Here is a 20,757-nt window from a genome sequence, read left to right as displayed (position 1 = left end):
AGAAAATATTTGAATTCAAACATCTATTATACTTATAAAATATTAATTTAAATTCTTTATTAAAAAAAATAACACTACATTATATGTGTCTAAGTTATCCATTTTATATTTAGATCCCGATTTCGATTCCTGTTCTTTGTAAAATGGAATCAAAGTAGGCTGATTCTGGTTTGTTTTTTCTCTCACCCTTAAATTCAAGCTAGATCCTAGATGAAATCAAAATGAATTTTGACAATATCCAGAAAAAAATAACCCAATTATTTGAGCTTTCTTGCACAACTATTACATTCTAATCACCACATGTAGAGATATATTGATTAGTTCATGATTAAGATACAATTTCTTAATTATTTTGTGTTAAGGGAATTTTGCAATTTCCGTAATTTCAGGGACCGTTTTGGTAATTAAAAATCAAAATGTCCTACCTTGTAATTGTAGCAAGGTAAAATTGGTATTTCAACGGGGTTTACAACAATTAAGTGGGGTTTTAGCGGCTGCACTAAAACGCGAATTTCTGATGTCGTTTAAGTCACGGCTCACTTTATCGCCTCTCCGCCATTTTTACTCTTGCAAATCAACTTCTTCTTCTTCTCGCGCCTCTGCTGTCATCACTCCAGCATCGTTCTGTTTGCGTGCATTCCACGCTTCAGCAGTCATGGTAAGCGTCCTATCATCGCCTTCCATTTCGCTTTGTCTGATCATAAATTCAACTTTTTACGCTGATGTGTTTTGAAATTCTTTTGAATTCAATAGTCGGAACCTGAGAGGAAGATCCTCACTGAGGAAGAGCTCGAACGAAAGAAGAAGAAAGAGGAAAAGGTATTTTTTTTCTTTACAATATTTATACTTATACTTATTTATGTATATGTAATGATTTTAATTTTATTTAAAATAATTTTGTTTTTGCAGGCGAAGGAGAAGGAACTGAAGAAACTTAAGGCATTGGAAAAAGCAGAAAAAATGAAGGTGATTTTTTTATTTTGATTGTAATTTTTTAATATATTTTGTTGTTGATGATGTACTTGAATTAGCATTGCCTGTTAAGTTATATTGATGCTGGTATAATCTTTTCATGTTGCCAAAATGTGTTGTGAGTTTTCTCAAGTTATTGATTTGAGGAGCAAATTTGGATACAGGTCTCAGTAATGTAGCATTTTTCGTTGGGTAAAACTACTTGTAGTTGTATTGATTACTAATTTGGTTACTAATGATAATATGTCACCACGTGATTGAATGATCTTGAATGTTTGCAGTTATAGTATTGCTTTTTTTCTTTTATTGAATGTTGATTGAATGTGGAAATATTGGTGATTTTGTAAATGTGAAGGAGCAACAGAAACAAGTGCAAGGCTCTTTGAAGAAGAGTGCAAAACGGAATGTGAAGCATGATGATAGTGAAGAGAATCCTGATGATTTTGTTGATCCAGAGACTCCGCATGGTGAGAGAAAAAGGATGTCAAAGCTAATGGCCAAACAGTATAATCCAACTGCGGTTGAGAAGTCGTGAGTTTTAGATGGTGAAATTAATTTATCAATTTGTTAACTGAATGAGTTTGTTTATCAGTTTATGTTATGGGTATCTTTTATATCTGAGTTTTGTCTAGATGGTATCCGTGGTGGGAGAAATCCGGCTTTTTTGTGGCAGATGTTAAACGTTCCAAGCCACCATTCGTAATTGTAAGTTTTGAGCTTAATTTCTAGGAGATCATGACATTTTGCAGTTTATTTCCTTTTTCATTGATGGATTACGCAAATAACTAAGCATTCACTGTGTGAAGTGGTACGTCTTCAAGTTTAAATGTTGTATGTTATTTTGTGGCTCCTAAAAGATAAGTTGGATGATGATGATGTTAGATGTAATATTAATTTGCTGGATAGCATCTTGTTCATGTGATGCAAATTCTTGCTAGTTATATGTGACCTTTTTTTAAAGTTTCTTTTTAATGATGGGACTTCATTCTGCAGGTTCTTCCACCTCCAAATGTGACTGGTGCTCTACACATAGGTCATGCCCTTACTACTGCTATACAGGTCTCTGAGTAATATATCGTTTACTGCTTTCCTTTTATTTTTTTTTTATAGTGTATATGTTTCTTACCTGTGTTTTTTACCTTACATAGGATACGATTATCCGTTGGAGGAGAATGTCTGGATATAATACTTTGTGGGTTCCTGGCATGGACCATGCTGGGATATCAACACAGGTCAGTTTTTTCTACCACTGGAATCAATCAAGCTTGGATTAATGGCTGAAAATTTAATTTATTACTTATGCATATATATGTTCACAGGTGTACTAAAAATGCAAAATTCTTTTGTAAATGGGTGTTATTTTAATATTGAACCTGGGATTTCTTCCCTAATCAATTTTTAGAATTACATATGCAATGCAGTTCTATTACGTCTCTGTGCAGATTTTTGAGCACCATGTATTCTTGGGTGTTAAATTAAATCTAGGGAGCTGTAATGTTCCAGAAATAACAGCATAATCAACTATGATAGTCCAGTCCTTTTTTTTACCAGTTGTTATTATTGTTCTTCCATATTTGGTTGACTGGGCAAGAAATATTTTTTAAGTTCAAATACATATTAATCTCTGACTAAAATATTTGGTTGCCATATGACAGGTGGTTGTGGAGAAAAAGCTAATGCGTGAACAGAAATTAACCAGGCATGACCTTGGTCGTGAGGCCTTTGTATCTGAGGTGAGTTTCTACTGTCAGAATTTGGTTTAAGCTTATTAATAATACAATACTCCATAATGTCCATTACATTTTAATTAATTAATTGCATTTGTATTGGTTGATCTTGTGGTTAAAAGGTGTGGAAATGGAAGGACAAGTATGGGGGGACCATATTAGGACAGCTACGTCGTTTGGGTGCCTCTCTTGATTGGTCCCGAGAGGTAAAAGTTTGAATGTCATGCTGTGCATGTTATTTCCATTTCATAGATGTTGATGTATTTTTATGTCATGCTTCTTTTTGTTCTCTAGTGCTTTACAATGGATGATAAGCGATCAAAGGCTGTAACTGAGGCCTTTGTTCAGTTACACAAGGAAGGTGTCATATATCGGTAAGTTTGTGGCTGGACTTATTTTGGTATTTGCATGATGTGACAATCATTTATGCTGATGATAAGATTAATTATCCTCGATTAATTTTAAGGTTGAAATTGTGTGAGATTTTCCTTTTTGTTTAGAAAGGATTTTTAAATATCTTAATTATTTGGCCTCTATGAATTTGATTGTAGTGAAGTTTAGTTGATAATTGTGTTAACTTTTTGCTGCATAGTAAACATTGGGAGTGTCTTTTTTCTAATAGTATTGTTTTAAAATAGGAAACTGTCATGACCGTTACTTTTTCATACCTGGGTATACAAACAAGTAATTAAAAAGGACTGTAAATGGATGAGGGATCTAAAGACTGGTTCTTTATAAATTTCGATGAAAAATGAATTTAATCTATATTTATCTGATCCTTTTATGGTTTTCTTTGGCAATATCTTCTTTGAGGGTCTACTATATCTTTTGCAGGGATCTTCGTCTAGTGAATTGGGATTGTGTCTTACGAACAGCTATATCTGATATCGAGGTTAGTCACTTCCTTAGAGTAATTTAATTTGCAATTGTTGTATTGTTTCCTGCTTAATTTGGAGGTTACTCTGTGTTTATAGGTAGATTATACTGACATCAAAGAAAAAACGCTGTTAGAGGTTCCTGGTTATAAAAATCCAGTTGAATTTGGTGTATTAACATCATTTGCGTATCCTCTGGATGACGGATTGGGTGAGATTGTTGTTGCCACTACTAGGGTGGAAACAATGCTCGGTGATACTGCCATAGCTATTCATCCTGATGATACAAGGTATAGTCATTTGCATGGAAAATTTGCAATACATCCGTTTAATGGAAGAAAACTTCCTATCGTTTTTGACGGAATTCTTGTTGATCCAAACTTTGGGACTGGAGCTGTTAAGGTAAGAATTCATATGTTCAACTTTGAACGCTAAAAATTAATTGGTTTTCTACTCTTTAAGCTATTCCAATTGCCCTTCCCTTAATGTTTTTGCAGATAACTCCAGCCCATGATCCAAATGATTTTGAGGTTGGCAAGCGGCATAATCTTGAATTTATAAACATTTTTTCTGATGATGGTAAAATAAATTGTAATGGTGGTTCAGAATTTGAGGGCATGCTACGTTTTGAGGCCCGTGTGGCTGTGACTGAAGCATTGCAAAAGAAGGTTCTTGATATATCATAGTAGTTGCCATTCTTCTATATAGTACGGTATAATTATTTTTATAACCATTTTTTCGTACAATTAGGGGTTGTATAGAGGTGCCAAAAACAATGAGATGCGCCTTGGCCGTTGTTCAAGAAGTAATGACATTATAGAGCCAATGATAAAGCCCCAGTGGTATGTTAACTGCAAAAGCATGGCAGCAGAGGGTCTTAGTGCAGTCAATAGTGGGAAGCTTGAGATCATCCCAGAACAATATAAGGCTGAATGGAGAAGGTTCTCTCATGTCATAATTATTGTCTGAATTTTAATGGGAAATTGATGTGAATGTATCTGATAATAATTTGTTAATCTATTGAGTGCTTATCATTTTTATTCTAAGGATTTATTGCTGTATCAATTACCTAATTTTATTTTGAGTTGGTATGGCCTCCTGACCAATATCACTGATTTTGAGATTAAAAATTGACAGATGGCTTGAGGGCATTCGTGACTGGTGCATCTCTAGGCAACTTTGGTGGGGTCACCGAATTCCTGCATGGTATGTTGCATTGGAAGATGATGAATTGAAAGAAATTGGTTCATATAATGACCGTTGGATAGTTGCTAGAGATGAGAAAGAGGCACTAGTAGAGGCTAGGAAAAATTTTTCTGGGAAGAAGTTTGAGTTGTGTCAGGATCCTGATGTACTTGACACCTGGTTTTCTTCTGGTCTCTTTCCATTATCAGTTTTAGGGTGGCCAGATGATACAGATGACCTGAAGACATTTTATCCTACTTCTGTTCTTGAAACTGGGCATGACATTCTCTTTTTCTGGGTTGCTCGGATGGTGATGTTAGGAATTAAACTGGGGGGTGATGTACCTTTCAGACATGTAAGTGAATTCTTGACTTTCAGTTTAATCTGCATAGAGCCAAGTTTTGTGCTTAGATTCTAATTTTGTTGGCTGGTCAGGATAGGTATCGATCTAAAGTGTTTGAGGTGTGGTTTTTATTAGGAATGTATTACTTTTGGCTAGTTGTTGAGATGCTAAGTGATTAAGCAATACGAAGTAACATTGAGTTGATGAAAAATTATTCTCATTACTACAAAGAACTTTAAGTTTTGTTTCTGTCCTCCTTTTGGTTGACATAGTTGGTAAAGTTCTGGATTTTTTATGTTACATAGCTCCTACTGTCCATGTAATACCTGTGTACTTAACACTCATCCACATGTCTAATTTCTCTGTTTCTTGTAACACAACTGTCACTAAGATATTTGACTTAGAAAATGTTATGTTACTATGTAACTTGAGGAAGTTTTAATTCATTCCCTTCCGAAATTTAGATGAGATTTTCTTTGTAAAAATACGAAACAGTCCTGATAATGCCTATTTCATATCCTGCAGGTATATCTGCATCCAATGATTCGTGATGCACATGGACGAAAGATGTCAAAGTCTTTGGGAAATGTTATTGATCCCCTTGAAGTTATTAATGGTATATCCCTTCAAGATCTTCAGAGGAGGTTGGAGGAGGGTAACTTGGATCCTCGTGAGCTGGTTATTGCGAAAGCTGGACAGAAGAAAGACTTCCCTAACGGTATTGCTGAATGTGGTGCAGATGCCCTTCGATTTGCACTTGTTTCATACACGGCTCAGGTTTACATTTCTGACTATTGATTACCTCATGGTTTAAGTGTGCTACCTGAATTATCCTCCTAATATGTATCTAAATAAATATATTTTCATTTATGTATTATTTCAGTCTGATAAAATAAATTTGGATATTCAAAGAGTTGTGGGATATCGTCAATGGTGTAACAAACTGTGGAATGCTGTTCGATTTGCTATGAGTAAACTTGGAGAGGATTATGTCCCTCCATTGAGTATCAAACCAGAACTCATGCCATTTAGCTGCAAATGGATTCTCTCAGTGCTGAATGGGGCCATATCAGAAACTGTAACATCATTAAATTCATTTGAATTCTCTGCAGCAGCCAGCACAGTGTATTCATGGTGGCAATATGAGTTTTGTGATGTTTTTATTGAGGCAACAAAGCCTTACTTTGTTGGCGATGCATTTGTCTCTGAGAGGACTTCTGCACAAGATGCTCTCTGGGTCTGCCTGGAAAATGGCTTGCGTTTATTGCATCCATTTATGCCATTTGTCACTGAAGAATTGTGGCAGCGCCTCCCACGACCAAGTGGCCAAACAAGAAAAGAATCAATCATGTTATGTGAATACCCATCACCTGTTGAGGTAATTTTAGTTTCAGTGATTGGGTTTTGAGGTAGGAATCGACTACGTTTTGACTTGGAGTCTTTTTGTACTTCTAGGGAAACCATTTAGAGTATTGGTAGGATCAGCTTGGCAATTGATGATATATTTTTATATATTTTAATGAGGGATAGTTGTATATAATTGAGAAAAATATACAAAGAGGTAATAGATGTGGATTATAAGATGCTAGTTGACTTAAACCTGTGGTTTCAGTTTCTTGTATGATCACTGTCCATTTTGATTGTTTGCAGTTCTGGACAAATGAAAGGGCCGAAAAAGAAATGAAGACTGTTGAGTCCACTGTGAAATGCCTTAGGTCTCTAAGGGCAGAGGTACTTGGGAAGCAAAAAAATGAGAGGTAAACAATTTACATGATAATCATTTTCTAAGCAAGTAAAGATCAGGCCAATACTTCTTTTTTTTTTTTTTTTTTGGTATTCATCCACAGAATATTAAACTTGCATATCTTTTTCTAAATTATTAAACAATTCATAATTATGTTTCAGTGAATAAAATGTGTTTATTATTGCATACAGAAATTGTTATTTGATTAGTTCCTAATTTCTACAAATAATATTCACCTTGGGATTGTTGAACTCATTGTACTTTTAGTCTTCCTTTGTATTAGTGATGCAGCTTCCACCCATTCTAAATATTTAATGCTATCAAATAATGGCAAAAAAGATTTATGAAAATGTTTTGCATTTGTGAATCACGCTCATCCCTCTTATTTTCCTTTTCATCAAAAATGTGATCGGAAGAGTAATTTTCCTTTCCTTTAATTTTTAGATCACTCTTTGATCTGCTAATCTTACCATTCATAAATTTAACAAACAGTTGTTTAGTATAGGTATCTAATTTATTGTCTTGAAAGAAATGGTATTCATTATTCATTTCCTTATACCAGAAATTGTGTTGTTAATTAAAAAATCATCCAAACAAAATTTTTTTACATCAATCAAAACAGAACATGCTTAAGAGGAAGTAAACGTGTATTTTGTTGTTTTAATTTTCAGTGTAGATTTTGTATAGAGTAAGAATACTTTTTGTAATCATTATGTTATGTCTTCAGGCTTCCTGCATTTGCATTTTGCCAAACTGAAGAACTGGCAGGGACTATCAAAAGTCATGAATTGGAGATTGTAACACTTGCCACTATATCATCTTTAAAGGTATATTGCTGAATTTTCTTTACTGCGGTTCTTGATTTATTGTGTTTCATTTTTGATAATTTTAATTTTTTATTTCACTTGCTGACCTTATATTTGGATCGCATTGCATTTCATCTGCCTCTAGTTGCTGAAGGATAGAGTTAAAATTTCAGTTTCAGAATGCTGTATATTTTCATATTTTTAGTGAATTTGCATTTTTTGTTTTGTATTATTTTATGAGTTTCTTTTATGTGACACGTTCAAACAGGTTTTATTGAGTGGAAGAGACGATGCTCCTGTTGGATGTGCATTCGATACTGTGAATGAAGAACTTCAAATTTATCTTAAGGTTCAAGGGAGTCTTGACGCAAAACAAGAGCTTGAAAAGGTCAGGAATAAGATGGCTGATATAGAAAGGTAAGTCCTGATTCAAGAACCTTTTCTTTGGGGGAGAAATTAAGACTTGCATGAAATGTTTACAATTATAGATACAAACTCTGATTTGTCATTATATGATTGGATGTTTATCTCTAATTCAAAATGATCCAATCACATAATAACATATCAAAATTTATACCTATTTTAATACACATTGTTAATGCATGAAGTATATTATTGGGTTCTTAATCCTTAACCTTTTGATACGAATATTGTTAACTTTTAACAGACAAAAGGAGAAGTTGGAGAAGGTAATTAATGCAACTGGTTATCAAGAAAAAGTTCCTTCTCATATTCAAGAAGAGAATGCCGCAAAGCTCGCTAAACTTCTGCAAGAATGTGAATTTTTTGAAAATGAGAGCTTGCGATTGGAAGCTGAAATGGGACAGTAGCACCAACCATGGACATGATTTAAGTTAAATCCTGTAAGTTTGATCAACATCCTTTCAGCATTACATTGATTGTTTTTGAGAGGCCAAAGAAAGAGTCAAACATCGGTCACAGCTAGGGCCTCAATCTGTACCAAATTTTACTTTTTCTTTTCCAAAGGAGACAGACTGAGGCCCTTGCAATATTCTCTCTGATATTAGATGAAACTCTAATCACCATGGTTGTATGCTGGTTCAAAGTTGCAGGCTTAGCTGTTTTAGATATCATATTTACTTCAAACTTTTTTTGAGAGCAACAATTTTCATATGCTTTCAAGCTCAGATTTAGCAAAACTTAATTAGAGCTTGTACTTTGTTGTAGTTTAGTGGGGTTCGACAAATAATTTTTGAGAAAATAGATTTTGGCATCTCTTATTGAATCTCGGCCGTTGGTAAATGGACAACAGAACATGAACTTCTTAGTCTCGTGTAAATAAATTAAACCCATGAAGAGGGTTTATTCTTGTTTTGCACGGTCTTTCTCTAGTAAGATTGTAGTGTGATAAAAGCATCTTGATTTTATTCATTTTCAATCAGGTTAGTTAAATATGTACACTTTTCAGTCAGCACAAATCAAACAAGTCATAGTTGAGTCAAAGTTTGTGCTACTTTTCATAAACAGCGTAAATCCGAGCATTTCAATGGAAGTTAATTTGAATCAAACTGTTTTTTAACTAAGTTTGACTAGCTTGTTATCTTGAGCTAGCATATTCAATTTATATCAAATTCAAAATCAAATTGTTTTCGAATTACGTTTATCAATCTTGAACTAGTTTAATTTCAAAATTAAATTATTTTTTAATCAAATTCAAATCTTAACTTGTCAATCTAAAATTGGATTATGTTTAGACTCAGTTTAAATTGAATTTATAAAAATAATGTTATGTATATATATATTTTTTACACACTTTAAGTATACAGGTAACATATTATTATATGATTAAATATTATTTTATCTTTAATTCAAAATTTTTTAATTATAAAATAGCATATTATATATAAATTTAAATTGTATATAAAAAATATATATACATAATTTTATTTATTAGACTACCACGGAGATAAGCTAGCGTTCCCACACAAAGTACCCGAAACACTCTTTCCAATTGGATACCAAAATCAAGACTACCATTGTCCTCAAGTTTTGAGTTTGTAGCTAAAGTCAATCTTACATTTATTTAAAATTTGTGATAAGATTTTGATCTGTTTCAGCTGTTGTACATATTTTTATTGACATTATTTTATTATAATAAAACATTACAGTTATTTTTTATTTTTAAGACAATTATCATTTATTACTAAATAAATCTTAAATCATATAATAATTTTATTCTAAGTTTAGAAGTTTACCAATTAAACAATAAGCACAATTATTTATACATATCATTTTATCTAATTGCGTTATTAATTTATATCTATTAATTTCAAAGCAATTTATATTTATGGTAACTTTTAAATTTTAGTAATAAAAAAATTAATTGAATCAAACGTGTTTGAAATGTTCAAACATTAATAAAAAATTGAAATCATATGGAAAATTTTCAATTTGGAATCAAAAGAACATGTTTGAGAAATAATTGATGACCAGAATGAATTCCTTTGGGCCATTAAATCTATAAATGAAGAAAGGATAAAACAAATACGAGGGTTTGGAGATGAGAACAAGATCATTCTTATATATTTTTTATTGATGTTCAAACTCTCGATATTCTGCCAATTTTGGGCACTTAAAAAGTAGTAAGTGATGCATACCAAACTTCGCAAAAAACAGACTGTCAAAGCACAGGGATTTATTTACCTCCATTTCCTGACCAGGAAAACAAGCCCTTCAATTTGGAACAGGACAGGGCTCCAAGAAAACGGATTACAACATGTGTACAGAGAAAGCACGTGCGAGAGAGCAATATCGGCTAAATTTGGAGAAAATTGCCCTCTGAATATATACTAGTTCAAGAAAAAGCAAAAACAAATCTTGCAGGGTCAATCTCTCAACAAGTGCCTTTAAGAAGCAGGTATCTACAGGAGACCTGTAACAATGGAAAAGGGAAAAGGAAAGAAGTGGGTGAATGACAAATTTTAAAACCTAGTATGCTGATACATAATCCACTCGAATCTATGTTGAAACCCCCAAACCACTATACAATGCTCTGATCAAACTGACTTTTACTCAAAGAAGAAAAAGAAATAAAATCGGTTGAATTGTCCGATAAACAAACAGATGAGCTTACCATATCACACCTTTATAAAAAGTATATGCATAAGAAATGAGATTGGTTATGAACAGAGAATAACCAATATTGCGAGGCATGTAAACATGCATGAAGACATTCAAATTCCAATAAATCCAACATAGCTGGTAACGAGGATAGGCATACCTATTAGAGTAAGCCGCTCAAGTAGAGAGACTTGTACGCTCTAGTGAATGTTACGGTTAAGCAATCCTTGAAAATATAGAAAAAGATCTTTATTATCTGTCCCAAAAATCTCATCTGCTTTCCTCAAGGTTTCCTGAATGGCGACAGATTGAAGTCGATGATTAGTTCAGTTACAATCAAATTGCCAGATTTAAAATTTCATCAATGTAGAATACAATGAAACAATTTAGACTCTGATTACCTCTCGAGTTTGTTTCTGAGCATTTAATTCCTTGATATTAGCCAAAAATGCGCTGAACTGTTCATATGATAAGCGACTCCTGAAATACATATATACCAAAATCAGTCTGTCTTGAACCTAAAATCCATATTGGTGTAGCAGTCGCCAAACTATATACTACAATTGAAGTAGTATAACTCACCTAGCCTGACGAAAAAACTCTCTTCCATCGATTCGAGGATTGCGCCCTGTAATTTTTAATACAAATAGAGAATATTCAGATAGACACAGAAGATAATTCCAGCAATGTTTGAGAAGCAGGTGATAAGTGCTAGTCAATAGAATGCAACCAGCCATAAATGATTGAATAACCAAAGTAGATACTAGAATCTGCTAGGTGCAAGGGATTGGTCTCTTAAAACAAAACAACATAAAGATACACAACTCTCAGACATTATAGAAATGGCAATTAAACATTATGAACCTGGAAGTGAACGTGCACGAGGAGGAGAATTTGCAGCTGATGACTGCTGGCTTGATGGATACCATGAAGACGATGAAGTTCTTCCATCATATTGAGGTTTTGTTGGAGATGTTGCATCAGATGTTTTCTTGGGAGATCCAGCTGCAGAATAACCTCTAGGGGACACACTTGCTGTTATAACTTTTGGAGTTCCAGATGGAGTAAGTTGTGGTGTGATATATGGAGTCAGAGAAAATCTTTGAGTAGTATTCCGAGAAGCCGCTGGCAGAACAATCATTTTAAAACGAACATTACTTTTGTTGCACTAAGCCAACTTAAAATACTACAAGTGACAACCTTTTCTTCTTTGCTGTTAAATATTAGCGGTGGTTGAGCATTTTTAACTCCATATGTATCTACTGTGAAGAGTGGAAAATAGTAGTTTTAGTTATTTATATTAAGTGCACTATACACCTACATGCTGCATTTCATACCATATGATTTTGTTACCAAAATAAAACTTATTATAAAAGGATTATTGTATATAAGCATGAGCTATGCTCAGTGAGGATAGGACTATTCCGGTTACCTTCATCAACTGTATTTCCTGTATCTGTTGAGCCACTGAAGGAATGATGCCCTGTATAGCCATTGGTCTCCTCATCTAAGAAATTAGTGGTATGAGAATTGATTGCACAATGACCACCAGACAAACACCAAAAGAAGTTTAATTATATTAATTAACCAATAAAGTTACTGTGTACCATTAGCTAGTAATAAAGACTATATTCAATATTGAATATAGAAAGCTTCTTAAGTCAGTTTAAAAATACCCTTGTCAGGATAGGCTCTTGGAACTGGCTGGTCACAGGTCCCAATATCAACAGTTTCAGCTTGCTGTTAAAGAGGAACAAAAGGAAGTCCTAGTGAGAAGTTTGAAATGAAAAAGTTCTGCCCTCAGGACAGAAGCCCACTGTCTACTGAAATGTGTATATGCTTTGCATACCGAAGAATTGTCCTCATTCAATGATTGCATTAGCTGTCTTTTAAATGTCTCCAACTGCCAAAGAAGCAGAAGCACTCATAATGCCAAATAGATGTAACAAGATTTTAAAATTGAATGAAGACATATGATCACATCTCGATATAATCAAGCTAAGGTTATAATTTTTTGCCCAATTGCCCACTGAACTAATTCAAGTTTGAAGCAATGTCTTAATGTAGCCTTGATGAGTTAGACTTATGTAGCCTTGATGAGTTAGACTTACATCTTTTCCAAGGGAAAAACCAGAGGCCTACCACTGGAAGGTTAAAATGAGGCATCATTTTATTCAAAAAATTTGCATTCACTCACCTTGGCTAAATCACGGCTGAGATTCTTCACAGTCATTGACAATGAATCTCGTTCCTTCAACAGCTTCATCTTTATCCAAATACAAAATGGCAGTAAATCAATCATCACCTTATCAAATTCAATCAAGAATATGACAATGCATTTCATCCAACCAAGCTAAATTCCTTGCTTTCACACAAAAAATTCTAATTGCATTTCATAAAAATCAACACAAAACCCAATTTCTTCTTCCCATTCCCAAAGTTCTCATCAACTAAAAAAAGATAACAAAGATTAGATTCTTAACGGTCATTGCCAATGAATCTCGTTTCTTCAAAAGCTCAGTCTTTATATTAAACCAGAATACCAATAAATCAATTATTAACTACGAAATTCACACAAAAAGAAAGGTACATTTCCCAATTTCTCACGCACAAAAGACCTTCTAATTCCGTTTCTTACTTAAAAGGAAACAGAACCCTAATTTCATCCAATTCCCTCAACTTTTCCATCATCCAATCTAAACCAAAATAGAAAAAAAGATCCTTTAATTTCCATATAAGAATATTAAAAACTGAAAAAAAAAAAAAAAACTCACATTGTTATCAAGGAGAGTCTTCATATTGGACTCACCCTGCTGGGACACTTTTTGCAAGTGCGAGAGCCTCTCTTCAAGTTCGTATATCAAACGATCCTTCTCGCACAACTTCTGTCTCAAAATCTCCGTCTCCGCCTCCAGCTTCGACACGCGCGAGGCGATTGCCATCGACGTGATCTTACGCGCCAGATCCAGCTGGTCGTACGGATCCGTCGGTATCACCGCCAGTATTTCGTCCGATAAATGAAAATCCGGCCCCCCGCCGCCGTTCTGCGCCATAACAATCTCTCTCGATCTCTCAACCAAACCAAAATTTTTTAAAAGTAATTATCTAATTTTATTGCAATTTAGTTGTGTGAATTTATATTTTCGGAGAGTTCTATGCAACGATTTAAAGAGATTTCGGAGAGTGCGCTTTTACAGAAGCGCTTCTGTGTTTGCTTGTTCAGCTTTGAAGGCAAATTTATTAGCTTTGATTTGTCTGGATTTGAAATTTATTTATTTAATGAGATTTCCCTCCAAACTATACTGGTTCAATTTAGCATTCACTCCAAATCAAACTCCCAACTCAAATTAAACATAGAATTTGATTTCACAGGTGATCTGTGTTCTAATCGATTTAAATATTCGGATTTGAGTCAGATAGGTTCTATGTTTTGAATACAATACTAGACCAATTAGTTTAATCAATTCGAATAAGAACAATGAACCAATCTAGTGTCGTTATGTTATAAATTCGATGTAAACTTTATCATACTAAGCTCAACCCTAGGGATTAACCATTCAATTGATGGTTTATCGGTGAAACCCCTAAGTTGACATATATATGTCGGAAAATTTCGTAAACGAAAACAAACATACATAATCATTATACAAAATCCAAATTTGATTAATTGTAATTCAAATATAATATTTAATAATTATATAATTAAAATTATTTTAAATATTATTTTTAACATTTTTTAAGATTGGATTAGTTGATACGGGCTAATGCTGGATTTTGTTAAAACTTGATCCGGAACAAATCTAGACCCACTCCAAACTGGTCATAAACGCAACGCAATAAAGAAACATGGGCCTTTCAAAACTGGCCCATGATAAGAGTAACTAAAAAGCCAGGCTCCGCAGCCCACAAATCAGAACACCATAAAGTCCAAAACAAATGCCGTAACATTTTCCCTCTCGTCGAGTTTCTCGGCAACCGAACAGAAACGAACTAACAGGGCAAGGGCAAACTAAGCGGAGGAAGAGAAAGTGCGATATGTCGGTGCTAATAGTCACGAGCTTAGGTGACCTTGTGCTGGATCTGTTTGTAGAAAAGTGTCCTTTGACCACCAAGAACTTCTTGAAGCTCTGCAAGTACGTAACGTAACTTAACTTCAATATTTTGTTTTCTTATTATGACTACTATAAAGCGGTCGGAATCTGATAATATGTTGATATTTTAAATTTATGTAGGATTAAGTACTATAATGGCTGTTTATTTCATACGGTTCAGAAAGATTTTACGGCTCAGACCGGTGATCCGACCGGAACTGGAACCGGCGGCGATTCTGTGTACAAGTAAGGAAGCTGGAAGATTAGGTTTAGTAGTGGAATCTATTGAAGTTTATGAAGGTGTAGGTGTGGTTGATTAATAGCTAAGTGAGGATTTACAGATATATTTGTGTTATGGTTTCAGATTTTTGTATGGTGAACAGGCTCGGTTTTTTGGTGATGAGATTCGTGTCGATTTGAAGCATAGTAAGACTGGCATTGTTGCCATGGCTAGTGCCGGAGAGGATCTTAATGCTTCTCAGGTTTAATATATATATATTTTTTAAATTTTTGATGCATTTGTGTGAGCTCTTTGTTATATGTAAAATGAAAACAAATCAAATGGATGTGCACATAGTACATTTTCTTGGATAAATGGTTGTGACTGTAGTTGATTTTGAATTTTAGTGGAACATATGTTTGCAAATGGATGACTTGAATGGTTTTTTGGTGGTCACGGAATTGGATTTTTGTTTGCAGTTCTATATCACTTTGCGGGAGGATTTAGACTATCTTGATGGGAAGCACACTGTGAGTCTCTTGATACTCAGCTTCTTGTTTAGTATTTGTCTTGCTATTCTTGATTTGTAAAACAAATGAGGGAATGATTGCTTTGGGATGCCATATGTGTTTTTTGTTCTTGTCAATATCATAAAACAGAATTTCTCTGTTTCATAACTTTTTTTATATGTGAGATGTCTTATTGTCTCTCTTTTCCTTCTGTTTTTGGGTTTGTGACTTCTCAATATGATTATGACCTTGGAAATATTTATGTTTCTAGTGATAATAGAAAGATACTTTGCTCATCTCATTGTGAATTATCAGAGCGTAGGCAATGTTTCCTGAACACTATAATGCTTCTATTTTTTTCTTTTTTTTTTTGGGCATTTGCACCAAAAATTTAAAAAGAAAACCCTCTCTGTTACCTAGGGTAGTCTCTGATTATCAAGTCTTTGGAGCAGAGGAAAATAGCTAGACCTGAGAAGTGCTTTTAAGTTTTCTGGAACTTTTGATGTTTTTGAAGTGTGACTTTGTTTATTTAAAACCCTCTTGTTGGTCTACTTTCCTTTCATCATAATTTTTTATTGCAGGTATTTGGGGAGGTAGCTGAAGGGCTTGACACTTTGACTAGGATAAATGAAGCTTATGTGGATGAGAAGAACAGACCATATAAAAATATCCGGTTTGTTCTATTCTACTGTGAATATGTTGAAGTGGTTATTAAATTATACTTTGTTTTACTTATGTTAATTCATCTGAACAATCCTACGTATTATACTTGAACAGAATTAAACACACTTATATATTGGAGGATCCTTTTGAAGATCCTTCACAGCTAGCTGAGTTGATTCCTGATTCTTCACCTGAAGGCAAACCAAAAGATGAGGTACCGACTAATTTCAGCTGAGCTTGTAGTGAGAAGATCTGAATCTAAGGAATAAACTGATATTAGTAATTTACATAGCACTTGAAAGCATGGTTTCTGCTGGAAAATTATGTAAGAAATTTTTAATCTGATCAAGAAAAACAGTCTAGTAAAACACGATAACACAACAACTGTTTAAAGATTATCATGAGGAAATCTACAGATAGGGCCATAAGTATTATGCTTTCCCACCTCTGTAGAGTTACTGCAGTGTATACAATAATCTTCTTAGTTTCAGAATATACATTAAAGGGGTTAGGAATAGTGGTATGATTGACCTAATTTTTAGCATATAGAGGGATTATGATCTTTTAACTAATTCTTACACCTGAACTCAATGCCCAAAGCCAGTTGTACTGGAAATTGATGGTGACTTTCTTTGATACTTCAGTTTCAGTTGGTTTTCATGAGTGATTTATGGGCTTAATGGCATGTACTGTATGGTACTTGGATGATGCATTGAATATGGATGACAAAGTAATGTATAACATCAATGAAGCAAATGATTACTTCAGGTCATTCTAGCCCATAGAATCATTCTGTCAACTTTTTGGTAATGCTGATTACTGCCAATGTGAGACCTTTTTGAACTGTTATTCAGCATAAAATAATGTAGTTCAGTTGGCTTATTGGGCAAAATATTGCCTTTTTGGTAAGCATGTTATCTCCATAGTCTGGGCTAATTTTCAACTTTGTGTTCAGATTGATGATGAAGTTCGGTTGGAGGATGATTGGGTGCCCCTAGATGAGCAATTAGACCCTGTACAGCTCGAGGAAGTTCTCCGTGAAAAGGATGCACATTCCAGTGCAGTTGTACTTGAGAGTGTAAGAATTTTATGCATATATAATGATTCAGTCATTTTTGTCTGACTATTAACTTCCATCTTTGTAGACTGGTATGTTCTTATTCTATTACTTTGTGTACATTACAGATTGGAGATATTCCTGATGCTGACATAAAGCCTCCAGAGAACGTGCTATTTGTCTGTAAACTCAATCCAGTCACTGAAGTGAGTGCTTGTTCATTGTGTTGTAGTAACATTATTGTGTGAATTGTGAAAACATTTCTATCTTTTCAATTTAACTTTGTATATTTTTAGAGAAAGGTCAAAGGAAAATGGAATAGGGATTTTCCTTTTAGGCCCATCTTTTTGCCAAAAATCAAAGGAAAATTGAAATGAAGAAAATTTCTGTGTGCGTGGGATGGGATTTAATATTGTTTTTTTTTTTTCCCACTTGTTCCGCTATTACACTTTGCTCTTGACTGTTCCTTTGTTTTGACTGGAAAAATAGGGTATACCACATTCCATCACTGTTTTTCCTTTTCATTCAACCACATGGAATGCTAAAATCATGAGAAATAATCAAGTGTTTCTGCATGTAGCTTGTAATCTTGTTAATGAAGTTTGTCATCTTATGTTATTGCTTAATCATTCTTTCTTTGATGCAGGATGAGGACCTACATACGATCTTTTCACGTTTTGGAACTGTTACATCGTAAAAAATAAATTTTAGTTGATTCAATAATTGGTGATATTTTGATATGTGTGGTTCTTGGGAGTCATATTTTTTTACTGTAAATGATAACAGGGCTGAAATAATCCGTGATTACAAGACTGGAGACAGTTTATGCTATGCTTTCATTGGTAAGTGCTTGATTATTACTGAGCTTTATTATTTTGCCATTTTTGAGTTGAGAACTTGAAGTACATGTAATCTGAAATTTGCAGTGTATAAAAGGGTAAGTTCCTTATTATTTCTGGTTATTCCATTCTTCTATTTTCAATTTCCTGTACATGAATCAACAACTGCAATCCTCATTTTGGTTTTAAATTACTGTTATATCTCTTAGTTCATATTTGATAGAATATGGTTTCGAACTTCATATAAATTAGTTATGGAAAATGTTCTAGTAAATATTTAGATATTCTTTTTTCCTTTTCTTATTGGTTCTAGTCAAAATCTCAGAAAAAAAAGAAAAGGTACTTGAGATTGCCACCTATTATGACATTTTGCTCGAACATGGATCCTGAAGAGGCATGTAGATGGGATGAGGTGAAAAAGGGCAATGGTGATTCATAGTTGTTTTTTGGGCTTTGCTCCATGGATTCATCCTGAATTATTGAATATTTGAATTGTGAACATATTATCAATAGATATGAGGATCAAATCCAATTCATATGTGCCTTAGAAAGATTTTGTCATTTTTGGCTGACAACAGCAGAAGTGTCCTATTGTAATTTATGGCAAAAGTAACTCCATAAGTATCTAATTAGTTGAGTATGTGTCTGTTTGGAAGTACGAGGATGGATGACAACAATGTGTTGGACAACTATTGTTATGTTGTCCATTAAATTACTGACTGCAAAAGCTGGCATAGGCTAACATCCCATCCACTATATATATGTTTTCATGTCTGACCTTTTACTTTATTTTGAGTAATGTGATGTGCGTCCGTTCATTAGTTTCCTTGATGACTTTGAACTGACCATAACCAATTACTTGCTTTCCTACCAGAGTTTGAGGAACAAGAAGCATGTGAACAAGCCTACACTAAGGTATTTAAAGGTTTGAAGTGCTATTTCTTTTCTGAAATTTTTGCATTTTTTGGCTTTCTGGATTTTGTGCCCTTTTTTTATCAAAGTAAAAGCATTGGAGATTTACTGATGTACTTTTCTTAATTTGAATCCTCTTTTCGCCTGGAAGAATTTGTTTTGAGGTATTGCATCCTTTTGGTGATGGATCTTCATGTTCCCATAATCTTAAAAAACAATGCATTATTTTTTTCTTACCCTACGATTTGCATGAGTGAGACTTGAAGGAACTGTAGACCTTCCCCTGACCTTCATGATACAGTATAGTAATGTATTTTCAGTTGAAATTCATGAACAGAACTCAATTGGTCCTTTCTGTATTAGATTTTCTGGACAATTTGTTGCAAGCGTACATATCAACCTTGTGTTTCTGTTCATTAATAATGTTGCCTTAGTGCTTTTGCTATGTGCTAATCCTGTCTTTTGGTCGTAGATGGATAATGCATTGATTGATGATAGAAGGATACATGTCGATTTTAGTCAAAGTGTCTCAAAACTTTGGAACCAGTACCGGCGCAGAAATAACCAACCGGGTAAAGGTTAGTCAAAGTGTTGATAGAATGCTTTTAAAACCTTTGAAGTTTATTTATTTATAATTTTTTTATTTTTATTTGCTGCAGAGAGAGGCTGCTTCAAATGTGGTGCTCTTGATCACATTGCAAAGGATTGCACAGGGCAGCAAGCTCCCAAGTATATCTTAAAGGAAGATAACAGACAGCATGGTGGATACAGCGACTCCAGGTTTGTAAAATCAATCGCTTACAGTAATGAGATTCCTCTTCTCTTTCTGATGGTGCTACGACTTTTGCAGGTATGAAATGGTATTTGATGGAGACACTCCGGAAAATCCCAGACAAGAAAAGCGACATCGAGGCCATGATCCAGATGACCAAATGGGGAAATCAAAAATGAATAGGCAGAGTTATGAGCGGAAAGACAGGGATCAAGAAAAGAAAGAATTAAGAGACAGGAACAGGGAAAGTGACAGATCTAGGGATCATAGAGATGACCATAAAAGAAACCAGGAGCATCTTGAAGAGAGAAGGGCAAAGGAAAAGCACGGGGAGAGACAAGGGGATAGAAATTATCCCAGAAGGGATGAGCGGGCATACAGAAAGAGTTCTGATAATACTGATCGCCACAGAGACAGGAGAGATGATAGCCAATCCAAAAGGAGTGATAACAGAGACTATAGAAAGAGAAATGCTGAAATTGATGATTTTGGAGATAGGAGAGACGATGGAGATTATAGAAAGAGAAATGATGTTGGTGATATTCGGGAGGACAGGCGAGAGAGACAAGACACAAGAAAGGAGCAAAGTTATAGAAAGGATAATGGAGATGAAGATAGTTATAAAAGACGAGACAATAGGCATGTAGTTACAGATAGTAATGGTGATCACAATCGACATAGAAGAGATGGAAGCAAGGATGACCACAGAAGGGACCGAGGTGATAAAAGAAGTTGAAGTCTTCAACATGCACGAATTCTCTTAGTTTTATATTTCTACGCGAGCATAATTGATAATTAAACTTCAGGGTGGTTAACTGTAGTTTGTTAAACTTATTGCACGTCTATTGAAGTCTCTTGTAGGGCAGGCGTTTTGGCATAAACAAAGACTTATTTATTTGTGAATTTGATGGGTGGATTCAAGCCTAGAGTTTGGCCCCCCTTTAAGTTTGACTTGATCTGA

General features: G+C 34.3%; 3 protein-coding genes across 4 annotated transcripts; 2 read left to right on the top strand and 1 right to left on the bottom strand.

Moving 5' to 3' along the window:
• The first annotated feature begins 500 nt into the window (after nucleotides 1-500).
• On the top strand, nucleotides 501-8,987 carry LOC123226071 (valine--tRNA ligase, mitochondrial 1-like). 2 transcript variants are annotated; one of them, XM_044650539.1, is made up of 21 exons: nucleotides 501-658; nucleotides 754-819; nucleotides 910-966; nucleotides 1,337-1,503; nucleotides 1,605-1,677; nucleotides 1,966-2,031; nucleotides 2,121-2,204; nucleotides 2,628-2,705; nucleotides 2,822-2,905; nucleotides 2,994-3,073; nucleotides 3,534-3,591; nucleotides 3,674-3,976; nucleotides 4,072-4,242; nucleotides 4,325-4,515; nucleotides 4,712-5,114; nucleotides 5,628-5,879; nucleotides 5,986-6,480; nucleotides 6,753-6,859; nucleotides 7,574-7,673; nucleotides 7,921-8,069; nucleotides 8,320-8,987. In XM_044650539.1, exons 1-21 carry the CDS (start codon nucleotides 518-520, stop codon nucleotides 8,480-8,482), a joined length of 3,288 nt encoding a protein of 1,095 aa, XP_044506474.1. In that variant the 5' UTR covers nucleotides 501-517; the 3' UTR covers nucleotides 8,483-8,987. The 2 variants fall into 2 exon arrangements, with proteins under 2 accessions (XP_044506474.1, XP_044506473.1); XM_044650538.1 differs by having other exon boundaries at nucleotides 1,328-1,503.
• Nucleotides 8,988-10,166: 1,179 nt separating this feature from the next.
• Nucleotides 10,167-14,207, bottom strand: LOC123225123 (uncharacterized protein At4g15545-like). Its single transcript, XM_044648991.1, has 10 exons — nucleotides 13,508-14,207; nucleotides 12,931-12,999; nucleotides 12,583-12,636; nucleotides 12,410-12,473; nucleotides 12,166-12,240; nucleotides 11,598-11,858; nucleotides 11,316-11,361; nucleotides 11,135-11,213; nucleotides 10,894-11,026; nucleotides 10,167-10,545 (listed from the first exon to the last, which is right to left on the bottom strand). Exons 1-9 carry the CDS (start codon nucleotides 13,784-13,786, stop codon nucleotides 10,934-10,936), a joined length of 1,020 nt encoding a protein of 339 aa, XP_044504926.1. The 5' UTR covers nucleotides 13,787-14,207; the 3' UTR covers nucleotides 10,167-10,545; nucleotides 10,894-10,933.
• A 454-nt stretch (nucleotides 14,208-14,661) lies between these two features.
• Nucleotides 14,662-20,722, top strand: LOC123226577 (peptidyl-prolyl cis-trans isomerase CYP59-like). The gene is made up of 14 exons (XM_044651124.1): nucleotides 14,662-14,866; nucleotides 14,966-15,070; nucleotides 15,189-15,306; nucleotides 15,524-15,574; nucleotides 16,135-16,226; nucleotides 16,331-16,430; nucleotides 17,172-17,294; nucleotides 17,402-17,479; nucleotides 17,920-17,966; nucleotides 18,060-18,115; nucleotides 18,987-19,027; nucleotides 19,497-19,602; nucleotides 19,684-19,804; nucleotides 19,875-20,722. Exons 1-14 carry the CDS (start codon nucleotides 14,769-14,771, stop codon nucleotides 20,530-20,532), a joined length of 1,794 nt encoding a protein of 597 aa, XP_044507059.1. The 5' UTR covers nucleotides 14,662-14,768; the 3' UTR covers nucleotides 20,533-20,722.
• The last annotated feature ends 35 nt before the right edge of the window (nucleotides 20,723-20,757 follow it).

Source organism: Mangifera indica, chromosome 9 (assembly GCF_011075055.1).
Source record: "Mangifera indica cultivar Alphonso chromosome 9, CATAS_Mindica_2.1, whole genome shotgun sequence".
NCBI lineage: Eukaryota > Viridiplantae > Streptophyta > Magnoliopsida > Sapindales > Anacardiaceae > Mangifera > Mangifera indica.
The sequence above is the reverse complement of the archived record's forward strand: the minus strand, read 5'-3'. Positions and strand labels throughout refer to the sequence as shown.

Bases quoted from the DNA above. Each gene is read 5' to 3' on its own strand.
- LOC123226071 (XM_044650538.1), top strand. From the start codon at position 518: ATGTCGTTTAAGTCACGGCTCACTTTATCGCCTCTCCGCCATTTTTAC. The intron at 4,243-4,324 runs GTTCTTGATATA...TCGTACAATTAG, and splicing joins CTGAAGCATTGCAAAAGAAG to GGGTTGTATAGAGGTGCCAA. The intron at 8,070-8,319 runs GTAAGTCCTGAT...AACTTTTAACAG, and splicing joins AAGATGGCTGATATAGAAAG to ACAAAAGGAGAAGTTGGAGA.
- LOC123226577 (XM_044651124.1), top strand. From the start codon at position 14,769: ATGTCGGTGCTAATAGTCACGAGCTTAGGTGACCTTGTGCTGGATCTG. The intron at 14,867-14,965 runs GTACGTAACGTA...AAATTTATGTAG, and splicing joins AACTTCTTGAAGCTCTGCAA to GATTAAGTACTATAATGGCT. The intron at 16,227-16,330 runs GTTTGTTCTATT...ATACTTGAACAG, and splicing joins AGACCATATAAAAATATCCG to AATTAAACACACTTATATAT.
- LOC123225123 (XM_044648991.1), bottom strand. From the start codon at position 13,786: ATGGCGCAGAACGGCGGCGGGGGGCCGGATTTTCATTTATCGGACGAA. The intron at 12,637-12,930 runs GTGAGTGAATGC...CTTCTTTGGCAG, and splicing joins TCAGCCGTGATTTAGCCAAG to TTGGAGACATTTAAAAGACA. The intron at 12,241-12,409 runs GTATTTTTAAAC...CTAATTTCTTAG, and splicing joins AAGAGCCTATCCTGACAAGG to ATGAGGAGACCAATGGCTAT.